Source organism: Neovison vison, chromosome 5 (assembly GCF_020171115.1).
Source record: "Neovison vison isolate M4711 chromosome 5, ASM_NN_V1, whole genome shotgun sequence".
NCBI lineage: Eukaryota > Metazoa > Chordata > Mammalia > Carnivora > Mustelidae > Neogale > Neogale vison.
This window is the reverse complement of record NC_058095.1, coordinates 107887060-107902614: the sequence shown is the minus strand read 5'-3', so window position 1 is coordinate 107902614 and position 15555 is coordinate 107887060. Positions and strand designations below refer to the sequence as shown.

Here is a 15555-nt window from a genome sequence, read left to right as displayed (position 1 = left end):
TCTTTATGCAGAATAGTAATATTTTTTTGGTAGCAACTTATTGAGATATAATTAACATACCATACAAATTACCCATATAAAGTGTACAATCCAGTAGTTTTTAGTATATTGATAGAGTTGTGGAACCATCACCAAAATCACTTTTAAAACAGTTTTATCATGCCATAAAGAAATGCCATACCATTCAATACTCATCATCTGTTCCTCTACTTCTTCCAGACCCAGGCAATACTGATCTTTCTATGTCTGTAGATTTGCCTCTTTTGGGACATTTTATATAAATGGAATAATATAATATGTTGTATTTTGTGTGTGGCTTCTTAGTGTAATGTTATTATTGTTCATCTGTGTTATGCTTTGTATCAGTACTTCATCCCTTGTGTTGCCAAATAATATTCCATTGTATGGATATACCACATCATATTTATCTGTTCATTATTTGGTGTACATTTGTTTTCTACTTTTTGGATATTATGAATAATGTTCTGTGAACATTTATATACAAGTTTTGTATGGATATATGCTTCCAGTTCTCTTGGATATATACCTAGAAATAGAATTGCCAGGTCTTGTGATAACTCTATGTCTAACCTTTGCGGATTGGCCAGATTGTTTTCTAGTATATCCACACCATTCTGAATTCCTACCAGAAGTGTATGAGGTTCCAGTTTCTCCATATCCTCACCAGCCTAGTGGGTATAGAGTAGTATCTATAGTCATCCTATTGGGTATAGAGTAGTATCTCTTTATGGTTTTAATTTGCACTTCCCTGATGGCTAATGATATTGATTGAGAATATTTTCATGTGCTTATTGGCCATTTGTATATCTTCTTTAAAGAAATATCTACTCAGATAATTTGCATATTTTTAAATTGAGTTGTCTATTATTGAGTTACAGGTGTTCTTATGTAGTCTACATAAAAGTCCCTTATTTCATATGATTTGCAGTTGTTTTCTCCAGTTCTCTGAGTTGTATTTTCACTTTCTTGATGGTGTCCTTTGTGGCACAAAAGTTTTTCATTTTGATCATGTTCAGTTTATCTATTTTTTTCTTTTGTTACTACTGCTTTTGCTGTCTTATCTAAGAAACCATTGCCAAATCAGAGATCATGAAGATTTATTCTTGTGTTTCTCCAAAAATGTTATACTTTTAACTCTAACATTTACATTTTGATTCATTTTGAGTTAATTTTTCTGTATGGTGTGAGAAAGGGGTCTAACGTCACTCTTTTATATGTGAATAGTACTTGTTCCAGCACCATTTCTTAAAGTCTTTTCTTTCTGTGTTGAGAGAAATCAGAACTAACTGTATATGCATAAAAGTTCATTTCTGGTTTCTTAATTGTGTTCCATTGATCTGTATGTCTTCTCTTATGCCAGCATAACACTGTCTCAATTACAAAGCTTTGTAGTAAATTTTGAGATAGGGAAGTGTGGGGGCATCTGGGTGGCTTAGTTAGTTAAGCATCCAACTCTTGATTTCAGCTCAGGTCCTTAGTTAGTTAAGCATCCAACTCTTGATTTCAGCTCAGGTCATGATCTTAGGGTCCGGATCCCAGGGTCCTTTTCAGTAGGGAGTGTGCTTGATATTCTCTCCTTCTCCCTCTGCCCCTCCCCCACTCGCTCTCACACTCTTGTGCACACTCTTTCTCCCTAAAATAAATAAATAAATAAATCTTTAAAAAAAGAAAGAAATAGGGAAAAAAAATTTGTTCTTTTTCAAGATTTGTTGTACTGCTCTGTAGCTTGCATTTCCATATGAATTTTAGGATCAGTTTGTCAATTTTTGCAAAGAAGCCAACAATGATTTTGATAGGGATTATACTGAATCATAGATTAATTTGAGGAGCTTTCTTATCTTAATAATATTAAGTATTCTAGCCAATGAACATATGATGTGTTTCCACTTATTTATTTATTTATTAAAGATTTTATTTATTTATTTATTTGACAGTCAGAGCTCACAGGCAGACAAAGAGGCAGGCAGAAGGAGAGAGGGAAGCCAAGCAGAGAGCTTGATGTGGGGCTCGATCCCAGGACCCGGGATCATGACCTGAGCAGAAGGCAGAGGCTTTAACCCACTGAGCCACCGAGGCGCCCTTTCCACTTATTTAGATGTTAGTTTTTTTTGGTTATGTTTTAACAGTTTCAGAGTATAGTCTTTTTATATTAAATTTATACACCTCAGGGGTGCCTGGGTGGCTCAGTGGGTTAAATTTATACACCTCAGTGTTTTTATTCCTTTTAACACTATTGTAAATGGAACTATTTCTTTAATTTCTTGTTTGCATTATTCATTACAAGTATATAGAAATACAATTAATTTTCATATATTGATCTTGTTAACCTGCGGTTTTATTGAAGTACTTTATTAGTTCTAATAGTTTTTAGTAGATTTTTTAGGATTTTCAATATATAAGATCATATTGTCTTCAAATAGAGATAGTTTTACTTTTTCCTTTTCAATCTGGATGACTGCTACTTCATTTATTTGTCAAACTGCTGTAGTGTAGTACCTCAAAAACAATGTCGAATGAAAGTGGTGAGAAAGGACATCCTTGTTTTGTTTCTGCGCTAGGGGAAAGCATTCAGTCTTTCACCCTTAAATGTATTGTTAGCTGTGGAGTTTTTGTATATGCCCTTTATCAAGTAAAGGAAGTTCCCATCTATTCCTAGTTGTTTTTATCATGAAAGTGTGTTGAATTTTGTCAAGTGCTTGTTCTATATCTATTGAGATGATCATTGGGGTTTTCTCCTTTTATTGTATTGATATGTGGTATATTACTTGAATTGATTTTCAGATGTTAAACCAATCTTGCATTTCTGGAACGAATCCCATTTGGTCATAGTCTATAATACATTTGATGTGCTGCTGGATTCAGCTTGTTTTTGTTAAAAATGTTTACATCTATAACCATAAAAGATAATGGTAATTTTCCTCTCATATCTGGATTTGATATCAGAGTATTACTATCCTCTCAGAATTAGTTGGGTAGTGTTCCCTTCTCTTCTAATTTCAGAAGAGTTTGTGAGAAATTGGTATTGATTCTTTTTTAAAGGTTTGGTAGAATTCACCAGTGAAACCATCTGGGCCTAGGCTTTTGTTTGCAGATAGTTTTGGAGTATTATTTCAAGCTCATATTTTCTGTTTCTTCTTTAGTAAGTTTTGGTGGTTTGTGTTTTTTCTTAAAAATTTTCTTTCCATCTTAGATATCTATTTTGTTGGTATGCAGTTGTTCATAGTGTTCTCTTTGTTTCTATATGTTCAGAAGTGATGTTCCCAGTAAGAATGGTATTTTCAGGGGCACCTGGGTGGCTCAGTGGATTAAGCCTCTGCCTTCCGCTCAGGTCATGATCTCAGGGTCCTGGAATCCAGCCCCTCATCAGGCTCTCTGCTCAGTGGGGAGGCTGTTTCCCTCTCTCTCTCTCTGCCTGCCTCTCTGCCTACTTGTGATCTCTGTCAAATAAATAAATAAAATCTTTAAAAAAAAGAAAAAGAATGATATTTTCAGCAAACAGTGAATTAGTGTATAAGGATATAACCTCCAAATATGTATATTTTTCTAGAGTATATTCAGGTGTATAAATTCTAGTATGTTGGATTTTTAAAAGTAGGCACTCATTGCCTTCTGTTTTTCTACACTAGTCCTAAGGATTTCTAAATCCTAGGTCCTAAGTATTTCTAAAGAGATTAGGTATATGAAATCAAGACTTTTGCAGAGAGTTACCTTAAGAAGAGGTAGGAGAAAAATATGAATTAACAAAGAAGATATTAGATGGTGTTCTGAGTGGGAAAAATAGAATTGGGGCTGGTAGGATGCTGAACAAGCGGTGATGAGTAGATATTCTTGGCAATAGTAGATATAAGCAAGAATGTTGCAGAGATATAAGTACTTAAATTTGGCAATAAAATTCATACAAATGAAGAAAGTTTGATTTTTTCATTCTGTAAGGAATAATTTCAAATCTTATTTTTACATTAAAAATAATGTTTTTATTGAGATAGAACATGCATATAAAAGTATCCATATATCATAAGACTGCATCTTAACGCAAATTCATCAGCTGAACTCATCTGTATAGCCTGCATCCAAATCAAGAGCATTGCCTGCAATACAAAGACTCTCTCCTGCCCCATTCCAAACTCCTTACCACCATCACCAAGTATATTCAATTTTATTTTATCTGATAGTTTAAACCTTTAACACATCTGACTTTTTTTTTTTTTCAAGTGCTAGTTAAACAGTGAACTGATTCCAATTTCAAACTTTCTGGGAAAAAAAAAAAAACCTAAGGAACAAAGGTCAAAGTTAGGGTTATTTACAAACCATATGATCAGTTCTAATAATCAAGGTCTGACTTTGACATTTTGTTCTTTAAACACAATTTGGGTTGAACACTTCACATCACCTTTCAAACTGAGCTTAGGATGGGAAAACATAATCCTGTAGGAACTTAAATTTCCATTTTTTGAAGCTAAAAGAAAGATAACAGTACTTTTTAGAGCACAACTATGTAACAAAATTCTGATTTTTTTATATTGCATTGACTTACTAGATTATGATGTGTTCCATGTATGGCATATGCAAAGTGAAGAATATAGACCTTAAATTCAAAATCATTGTAACAGCATACAAGGATCTTCCTCATGCTGTTCAGGAGGTAGGTAATCTTCCATGGTAAGATTTTTTTTGATATATTCATATCTATAAAATGGATAATGTAAGTCATTAATTAGATCATATATTATGACCTAATTATATAAATTTATGTATCAGTTTTTTTACCTTTATATTACTGGTTAATTATTTGTGCTTAAAACAGAATTGGAAAGTTAAGGCACTTTAATATCCAAATTCATGTTATAAAGTTAATAAGGAATACTACATCTTTGCAATAAACAGGATATTTGTAATAAATTTTTACACATGTGTATATATATTTTTAAAAGTCTGTGACATTTCACTTCTGGTAGAACAGTTATATACCAAACCTAAGAAGACTTTTCTAGATTATTTTTTCCTGTATAATATGTGATTCTTACTGTTAGAAAATAATATGAACTATTAGAAAAAAAAATCTAAAAAGATAAATTTCCAGATTCATTTAACAGGTGTTTTTATTCTTCTTCCTCAGACATTCAAACGTGTTTTGATCAGAGAAGAGGAGTATGATTCCATTATAGTATTCTATAACTCGGTCTTCATGCAGAGACTGAAAACAAATATTTTGCAGTATGCTTCTACCAGGGTATGTTGGAAGTATTCTTTGATTGGGAAAATCTAATTATAAAGTGGAGCTTACTAAAACATTTAAAAAAAAAATCTGCTTTTTGTTTTTGCCCTAGCCCCCTACCTTGTCACCAATACCTCACATTCCTCGAAGCCCTTACAAGTTTTCTAGTTCACCTTTACGGATTCCTGGGGGAAACATCTATATATCACCCCTGAAGAATCCATATAAAATTTCAGAAGGTGTGCCAACGCCAACAAAAATGACTCCAAGATCAAGGTTTGTGTTTTCTCTTTAGGGAAAGGACAAAGAATTAAGAGGGGATTATTTTGATCCAAGTACAAAAATATAAAGCTTTCTTCACTTAAAAAATATTTATTTACATTAAGTAACATGATAGGAATTTGGTAGGTAAAAAGATTATCTTTTTACTTAAGTGGGTTTGCAAGTTTAGTCTTCAGCTTTCCTGGGTGCTAGGGTTTATTCTTTTGTGAACAAAGAACAATTTTTATAGTAGGTTTAAAATCACTTTCATACTTTAGTAAGTAACCAGTTTGCTAAGTAAAGTAGATTACTTTTGATTAAGAATTTTTATTCTCTAGCTTTACTGAATGTCCTGTAAACTCTGTGAACCTGTTTATCTTGCTTTGTTACAAAAATGTAGATGACTGATTAACATATACATAACTGCAAATTAAGTCTTTAGAAGTCCATCCTTAATTCTGCCTACAGCTTCCTTATATTACCTGGGGCAGGTGTCACTACTTCGGAAGGGTGCTGTGGATTAGGGAGATGATGAGTATGAAGCTGTTTTAAATTCCTAGATGAAAGTTTCTGTGCAACTACAAATCATTACATTATCTTCCACATCCAACCACAAGTGCTTTGTGACTTTGAAGTGCTTCCATTGCCTTATTATATGTTATCATGGGCTGTTTGAAAATGACTTTATTTGTACAGAGTGGTAGGCAGATTAGCTAGTACAGTTAAGGTAGTCTCATCTCCTTAAATTGTCAGCTCATAGAATTGTACTTAATGGGCAAGAAAAACAAAAGGGAGAAGGGGGAGATATTAGCCATCTAGAAAACATTTGTGTGGGGTGTTTAATTATATATGTAATGCACACTCATGGTAAAAATTTGTAACTCTACAGGAAGAGAGAAAATAGAAACTAGTTGGCAAGTGATATAAATCCTCTTGTGCACCCCTGTACCATCTTTTATTTGCGGTTCTTATAGTATCTGTGTATAATATCTACAACTTATACTGTAAGTTGCTAAGATAATACATCGTGTATATTTAATTTACACAGTCCCACATTGCCACATGAAAATGTGTACTTAGGTAATGATAATTGATTTGTATTATTCTTATGATAGCTATTTACTGAACTTAGTGAAATCACTTCTCAGTTGAGGTCATATTCTCAAAATCTTGATTAATCATTGATCAGGCATTAAGAGAGCATCTTCACATTCTATTTATCAAGCATATTTAGGTATTCTGCTTAATCAAATATATATATATATTCTGCTTAATCAAATATATATATATATATTTATATTTATATATATATATATATAAAATGATGTCCACCTATCAAGGAATTGGAGTATAATAAGACATATCTCCTAGTTCCATGTGCATATGATCATATCCTTGTTATGTGAAGCTAATACTGTTTTTCACATTTATTATAAAAACAAATTATATGGTTCACTCATGGCAACCACAGATTCAAAGTCTATGATATATATACAAAAAATAAAGAGAAAGATAGCCAAACAAACGCTATAGAAACTCATCAATCCCAAAGAAAAAGAACAAGAGAAGTGGAAAGAAACAGAGAATAACTACAAAAACAACCAGAAAACAGGGGAAAAAATGGCATCAAGTACATACCTAACAATAATAACTTAAAAAAAATAATAACTTTAAATGTAAATGGCCTAAATTCTCCAGTCAAAAGATAGAGGGTGGCGGAATGGATAAAAATACAAGACCCTTCTATATGCTGCTTATAAGAGATTCACCTTAGACATAGAGACACAAACAGACTGAAAGTAAAGGAATAGAAAAATATTTACCATGCAAATGGAAGCAAAAAAGAAGCCAGAGTAGCAACACTTAGATCAGACAATAGACTTTAAAACAAAGACTATAACTAGAGACAAAGAAGAGTATTACATAATGATTAAAGGAGCACCCCAACAAGAGGATGTAACACTTGTAAGTATCTATATACCAAACACTAGAGCACCTGAATACATAAAGCACATATTAATGGAAATAAAGAGAGAAATTGATGGTAATACAATAATAGTGAGGGACTTTAACACCCCACTTACATCAGTGGGTGGATGATTCTGGCAGGAAATCAATAAGGAAACAGTGTCTTTGAATGACACTTTGCTACAGGTGGACATAACAGATACATATAGCACATTCAATCCAAAACCAACAGAATACACATTATTCTCAAGTGCACACGGAACATTCTCCAGAAGGGATTACAAATGAGGCCACAAAACAGCTTCAATAAATTTCAGAAGATTGAAATCATTCCATGCATCTTTTCTGATTATATAGCAGTATGAAACTAGAAATAAAATGTAAGGAAAAAAATGGAAAAAACATGAGCACGTGGAGATTAATCAGTATGATACCATACAACCAGTGGGCCAACAGAGCAATCAAAGAAGAAACAAAAAATTCATGGAGAGAAATGAAAATGAAAAATGGTCCAAACTCCTTCCGATGCAGTGAAAGAAGTTCTAAGAGGGAAATACATAGCAATAGAGCCCATAGCAAGAAATAAGAAAAAGCTCAAATAAACAACACAGCCTTATACCTACAGGAACCAGAAAAAGAAAAACAAACAAAGCCCAAGTTGAGTAGAAAGGAATAATAAAGATCAGAGCAGAAATAAATGACATAAAGACTAAAAAAAAAAAAAATAGAAAAAATTTAATGAAACCAAGAGCTGGTTCTTTGAAAAGATAAACAAAATTGGTTATTCCTTAGTTAGACTCATCAAGAAAAAAAGAGAAAGGACCCAAATAAAATTGGAAAGGAAAGAGAAGTAATAACTGACACCACAGAATTACAAAGGATTACGAGACTACTGCAACAAATTGTATGCAAACAAATTGGACAAATTTATCCTGAATGGATGAGTTTCTAGAAATAGAGAATTTTCCAAAACTGAATTAGGAAGAAATAGAAAAATCTGAACAGACTGATTTTTAGTAATGAAATTGAATCAGTAATCAAAAAAATTACCAAAAAATAAACATCCAGGCCAGAATGCATTCACAGGTGAATTTTATCAGACACTTAAAAAAGAATTAATACCTCTTCTCCTCAAACAATTTCCAAAAAATAGAAGAGAAGGGAAGTTTCCAAATGCATTCATAAGGCCAGCATTACCTTGATACCAAAACCAGAAAAACACCTCACAAAAAAAGAAAACTACAAGCCAATGTCCGTGATGAACATAGATGGAAAAATCCTCAACAAAATTTTAGCAAACTGTATTCCACAATATATCAAAAATATCGTTCACCATGAGCAAGTAGAACTAATTCCAGGTGGTTCGATACTCACAAATGAGTCAATGTGATACACCACATCAAAAAAACAAAGGATAAAAATTATACGAACATCTCAATAGATGTAGAAAAAAGCATTTGACAAATGCATCATCGTTCATGATAAAAACTCTCCACAAAGCAGGTTTACAAGGAACCTCCCTCAAGATAGTAAGGCTATCTTGGCTATGTGAGAAAGGCTATGTGAAAAATGCACAACTAGCACCATATATCCCACATGATAACATCATAGTGAAAAAGTGAGAACTTTTTCTCTAAGATCAGGAATAAGACAAGGATTTTCACTCTTAACTACTTTTATTTAACATAGTACTGAATGTCCCACCCATAGCAATCAGAGAAGGAAAAAAAAAAAAAAAAAGAGGCATCCATATTGGTCAAGAAGAAGTTAAATTGTCACTATTTACGGATGACATGGTACTATACATAGAAAATCCTAAAGACTCCACCAAAAATCTACTAGAATAAATGAATTCAGTAAAGTTTCAGGATATAGAATTAATGTTCATAAATCTATTGCATTTCTATACACTAACACTGAAGTAGAAGAAAGAAAAATTAAGAAAACAACACCATTTACAATTGCACCAAAAAGAAGAAAATACCTAGGAATAAACTTAACCAAAGAGGCAAAAGACCTGTATCTGAAAACTATAAAACACTGATGAAAGAAATTGAAGATGATACAAATAAATGCAAAGATACTCCATGTTCATGGATTGGAAGAATTAATATTGCTAAAACGTTCATGTTTCCCAAAGTAATCTACAGATTCATTGCAATCCCTATAAAATACCACCATCATTTTTCACAAACTAGAACAAATAATACTAAAATTTGTATGAAACCACAAAAGACCCCAAATAGCCAAAGCAGTCTTGAAAAAGAATAGAGATTATCACATTCCCAGGTTTACTACAGAGTTGTAGTAATCAAAACAGCATGGTACTGGCATAAAAATAAACCACATAGATCCATGAAACAGAATATAGAGCCCAGAAATAAACTAATGATATATGGTCAATTAATCTATGCCAAAGTGTAAGAGGGGAAAAGATAGTCTCTTTAATAAATGATGCTAGGAACACTGGACAACTACATGTAAAAGAATGAAAGTGGACCACCTTTTATTACCATACATGAAAATAAACTCAAAATGGATTAAAGATTTAAATGTGTGATTGGAAATCATAAGACCCTTAGAAGAGGTCATAGGCAGTAATTTCTCTGACATCAACCATGGCAACATTTTTTTCTAGGTATGTCTTCTAAGGCAAGGGAAATAAAAGCAAAAATAAAAAGGAGAACTACATCAAAATGAAAAGCTTCTGCACAGCAAAGGAAGCCATCAACAAAATGAAAAGGCAGCCTAGTGAATGGGAGGAAATATTTGCAAACCACATATCTGATTAATTAATTTTCAAAATTTGTAAAGGACTCATATAACTCAATAACAAATAAACAATCCAATTAAAGGGTGAGCAGAAGATCTTAATAGATATTTTTCCAAAGAAGACATATGAATAGCAACATACAAATGAAAAGATGCTCAAAATCACTAATCATCAGGGGAATGCAAATCAAAACAATAGTGAGATATCACACCTATAGAATGACTAAAAAAGGACAAGAAATAAGTGTTATTGAGGATGTGGAGAAAAAGGAGCCGTCATACACTGTTGGTTGGAATGTAAATTTCTATACCCAACTATGGAAAACAGTATGAAGATTCTTCAAAAACTTAGAAATACCATACAGTCCAATAATTCCACTATTGGGTATTTATCCAAAGAAAATTTGACACTAATTTGAAAAGATATATGCACCCCTATGTTTACTGCAGCATTATTTGCAATATTTAAGATATGGAAGAACTCTAAGTGTCCACTGATGTATGAATGGATAAGAAAAATATGATTTATAAGTATAGATATACATACATACATACAAGGGGATATTATATAGTCATTAAAATGTATAAGATCATGCCATTTGAGATAACATGAATGGACCTAGAAGATATAATGCTAAGAGAAATAAGTCAGAGAAAAAAAATTCTAAATGATTTCACTCAAGTAAAATCCAAAAAAATTTTTAAAAAAAGAATAAACAAAAATCAGAATTAGACCTATCAAGACAAAGAACAGACTGATATTTGCCAAAGGGGAGGGAAGGATGGACAATATGAATGAAGGTTAGTGGGAGATACAGGCTTCCTATTATAGAATGAATAAGTCACGGGCAATAAAAGGTACAACACGAGTAGTGATACTAGTGATAATAGTGATACTGCAGTAGTGATGTATGGTGGCAGATGGTGGCTACCCTTGTGAGCACAACATAATATATAAACCTGTTGAATCACTGTGTTATACACCTGAAACTAATGTGACATTGTGTGTCAGCTATACTCAAAAACAAAAAGAACATAAGTTATTAGGTTCAAATAAGGACAGGCAGACTAATAGATTTCCAAGTCTAGGATATATGATAAGTAGAGATCTGAATTTTTTCTGATTGTTATTTAGATGTAACTTTTTGCCAATTGTTATGTGAATTTTTAATGAGGAAGTGTGAAATTTTAATTATTTACCAATTGATTTATGAAGAATTAAGTGTGAGTAAACTTAAAATTTTCCTTTACCTTCTATAAATGTGGACAGTGGCAGAATATGTTCTTTCAGACATGTAATTCTTTAAAAAAATCTAAGACCAGCCCAGTGCATGATTAGATTAGCACTGTTAGAGTAAGCCCCTAATTGTAATTTTGTTGTGGTTCTAGGGTAGAGCAGACTTTAGATTTGGTATGTCTAATAGCCCAAAATGATAAATGTTCATCTCTGTAAAGTTATATATGATCTTCATTATTAATTTGTGTTTTATCTTAACAGAATCTTAGTATCAATTGGTGAATCATTTGGGGTGAGTATTTTATTTTTATGAAATATAAGGGAATGCACTGTAACTATAAAAGAAATTTCAGATTTCTGTGACTTGAATTGACATATATATAATTCAACACCTCAGCAAGGCATGTTGCATAGAATTTAGAAGATTAATAGCAGACTTATTTTCAAATCAGATTTAATTTCAAGTTATACTCATAATCGGTGAATTTCAAAGTGGTTTTCTAAACATCCTTCGAGATTATATAATATCTTCCATATATTTTTCCAGATCATCTATTCCTTGTCACTTTAGTTTCTCCATGGAGCCACTCATTACTCACAAATGGTGTCTTGCTTCCCTCAGAGCAAGAAGAGAGAGAGGGAAAGTGGGAGGTACAGAGTAGAGCAAAATGAAATCACAGTCTTTTTGTAACTAATATTAGACATGATAATCCATCACTTTTGTCATATTTTTGTCAGAAGCAAGGTAACATTAGGTCCCACCCACACACTCAGGGAAGAGAGGATTACATGAGTGTAAAAACTAGAAGATGAGGGTTAGTGAGACCCATTCTAGAGTCTGCCTATCCCACTGCCCCAAATATAACCAGAGAAAGATAATAGTTTGTATACTGAAAGAGCGAATGTTAACAAATATATTACAAATAGTAAATACTGTGACATTTAGCTCAAGGTAGGCTGCAGCTGTCAGGTTTCACAAAGGACAAATTGTAGGACCACATAAGAAGGTTTGGATCTGAATACATATAGAGTTAGTGGTCCTCAAACTCTTCTGCTTGCAATAGCCTCTAGAAGAATTAGGAAAATGTTATATGAACCTACATGTTTTAAAGCTGATAACTAAAAATCTTATCATAAATTTAATACATATACAGGAATTTAGTTTCATATTATATATGTGCTCTAAACATATTTCCATCAAAACCTGTTTTTGCATTTAATGTTTAGAAAATTACCTCATTTAGGGGTACTTAGTTGAGCATCTGACTCTTGATTTCTGCTCAGATCCTGATCTCAAGGTTGTGAGATTGAGCCCCGTGTCAGTCTCCATACTCAGCTTGGAGTCTGCTTCAGATTCTCTCTCTTCTGATCTCTCTGTCCCTTCCCCTGCTCATGAGCACACACATTCTCTCTATAAAATAAATAAGTAAATAAAAATCTTTAAAACAAAACACACACAAAAAAGAAAATTGCCTCATTTAATTTTTGGAAAAGAAAGATTAATTAGTAAAGCTAAATCTGGCTGTCAAATCAGTCAGTCAAGTCAGACCTAATTTCTACCAATAGTCTGGTTTCATTTTTTAGTTCAGATGAACAGGTTCATACATATCCCTGAGGTAATCCCCTCACTCCAGTTCTAAAGTAGATAAATAAGAAATAGAATTTTTCTTGAGATTAAGAGTCACTTATGGTTTGTACCAGGTGGTGGGTATTATAGAGGGCACAGCTTGCATGGAGCACTGGGTGTGGTGAAAAAATAATGAATACTGTTTTTCTGAAAATAAATAAATTGGAAAAAAAAAAGATGGGGAAAATATGTGAGGAAGACTATATTCTTCCGTAAATAGCTAAGTCAACTTGGATAAAAAGAGGATCAGAGAGAAGAAAGAAAACTTGCATCTTCTATGATCATGCTACAAGCTATAATAATAAAACCAGGATGGCACAATTGCAAACACAAACAAGGAAACTCTAAAATAAATTAATGTGCTCACTCAAAAAAAAAAAAAATAGAATTTTTCTATGTGCTTGTCCTTGGATAAAATAAGGTATTACATCCCCTTTGATATTTATTACCAACGCTTTCTTTACTTTGCTGTGACAATATTCTCCCTCAAGAGATATAGATCTCAAATCATCTCTAGTAATAATGAATGGACTCAAAATCTTTTGATTTTTTATATATAAAACTTTAAGTTAACATTTTAATAAATACTGTATCAGTAATGGTTTAAAATATATAAAATATATAAACTATATACTTGTCAACGTAATATTCCTAAAGTGAGTCCAAAATAATGATTGACTAGACATTTCACTTCTTACTAGATTCTTGTGTTATTCTCTCTGGTTATGCCCTCAAACAAACAAACAAAACCCACAAGGTTCTAGAAAGCCATTCCAACTTTACATGCTTCTGAGAAGTAGTCCTGGTTTTCTGTGTGGGTCAGTTCCAAAAATGAGGAACCAGGAATTTCAGAGTGGTAGTCAGAGTTGTTGGAGGAAGGAGGGGAGCCTCATAGAGACAGGAAGATATTTCATCTTCCTAAATATCTTCATAGAGAGAGGAAGATATTTAATTGGAGCAAAGTTAGGTGTAGTTACTGATTCCAAGAATTTTCCATATCTCATTTGGTACATACAGTAAAGCAGAAAATTAAAATGTATGTGTGACCTCTGCCTGATTTTTGATACCCCTTAACTATAATTAAGGGTTGCTAACTATGAAATGCTGGCATTTAATGATTTAAAATAAAGAATTTTGTAATTTGTAGACTTCTGAGAAGTTCCAGAAAATAAATCAGATGGTGTGTAACAGCGACCGTGTGCTCAAAAGAAGTGCTGAAGGCAGCAACCCTCCTAAACCATTGAAAAAACTACGCTTTGATATTGAAGGATCAGATGAAGCAGATGGAAGGTAGGAATAGTTGTAGAATGTCTTTCAGTAGCTGAGTTGGTCATGTGGAGAAGCCAGAGCGCCGGCTCTGCTCCCAACTTCCACCAGACCCTTTTATACCAGTTTTATTTGGAAATTGTGAAGATTGCTTAAAAAAATAGGAATGTATCCCAAAGTTAACACCATTGAAATCCTATACTATCTACTGAAATTCAGTGAACATATCAGATATTAACAATCTGATCTTTTTTTGACCTTTTAAAACAAAGCCATTGATAAAATTTTGTTATGATTAGCATTAGATTTTTAAATGCTTACCCTTGAAAAAAACTACTGTGTTTTATAAGAATCACAGACAAAATGCAAAAGATTATAAATTTGTGATGGTTTGTATTTTCAATGTTTTATAAACCTCTGAAATTAAAAGCTACTCACTAAAATAAGAGTATAAAATAAGTCATTGGAACCATCATAGTTATTGAAAATTTGAGTTTTGAACTTATGCATATACATATGAAATATCTTCCCTTTTTTAAATCTGCAGTAAACACATCCCAGGAGAGTCCAAATTTCAACAGAAACTGGCAGAAATGAGTAAGTACTTATCATCTCACCCTACATAAATGAAACCATGTTTGTATCGCAAAAAACCTTTTCGTGTTTTAAAGGAATAAATACATATAATTCCCTAAATTAGCACTTAAAGTGTAATCCAATCAAGAATATAGTATTTACCCACAGACATTTATGGATTAAATGTGTGATGCAAAATGAAATCTTTACCTTTTCTAAAATCTTTAGTGCAGGAATACTAAGAAGTGAAACCACATCTTCAGCATGAATGGCTATGGTTAGAAATACCTCAAGGGAGCAAAACTATAATGAGGAGCTCTTTAAGAGTGTTAGATATAGGGAAAGGGTTTATAAAATTAGCATATAGGAACATCATCTCCCTCATTTGAAAAATAACTTTTTATTCTATTATTGAACTTCTCTAATTTGCGAGTTTTAAAAACAATGTCAAACAAAAGTTTTCCATTACCAGAAATCAAAATTTTGATAAAAAGCGCCAGATCATTTTCCAAGTTATGCAGAGTGACATAGATTTGGAATGTTAAGGCAGATGGGATTCTATCCTAAGCTACCCTAAGTCTATAGAAGATTAACCTAAGTAGAATAGTTGGA

The 15555-nt window shown here is 32.5% G+C and overlaps 1 protein-coding gene across 1 annotated transcript in view; it reads left to right on the top strand.

Annotated features, from left to right (window-relative positions):
• The window catches only part of RB1 (RB transcriptional corepressor 1), a 164870-nt gene that overhangs the window by 145505 nt on the left and 3810 nt on the right, over positions 1-15555 (top strand). The window contains exons 21-26 of the mRNA XM_044249725.1: positions 4559-4663; positions 5138-5251; positions 5349-5512; positions 11736-11766; positions 14249-14391; positions 14915-14964. Of these exons, the coding sequence (XP_044105660.1) occupies positions 4559-4663; positions 5138-5251; positions 5349-5512; positions 11736-11766; positions 14249-14391; positions 14915-14964 (607 nt within the window). The remainder of the gene's footprint in view (positions 1-4558; positions 4664-5137; positions 5252-5348; positions 5513-11735; positions 11767-14248; positions 14392-14914; positions 14965-15555) is intronic.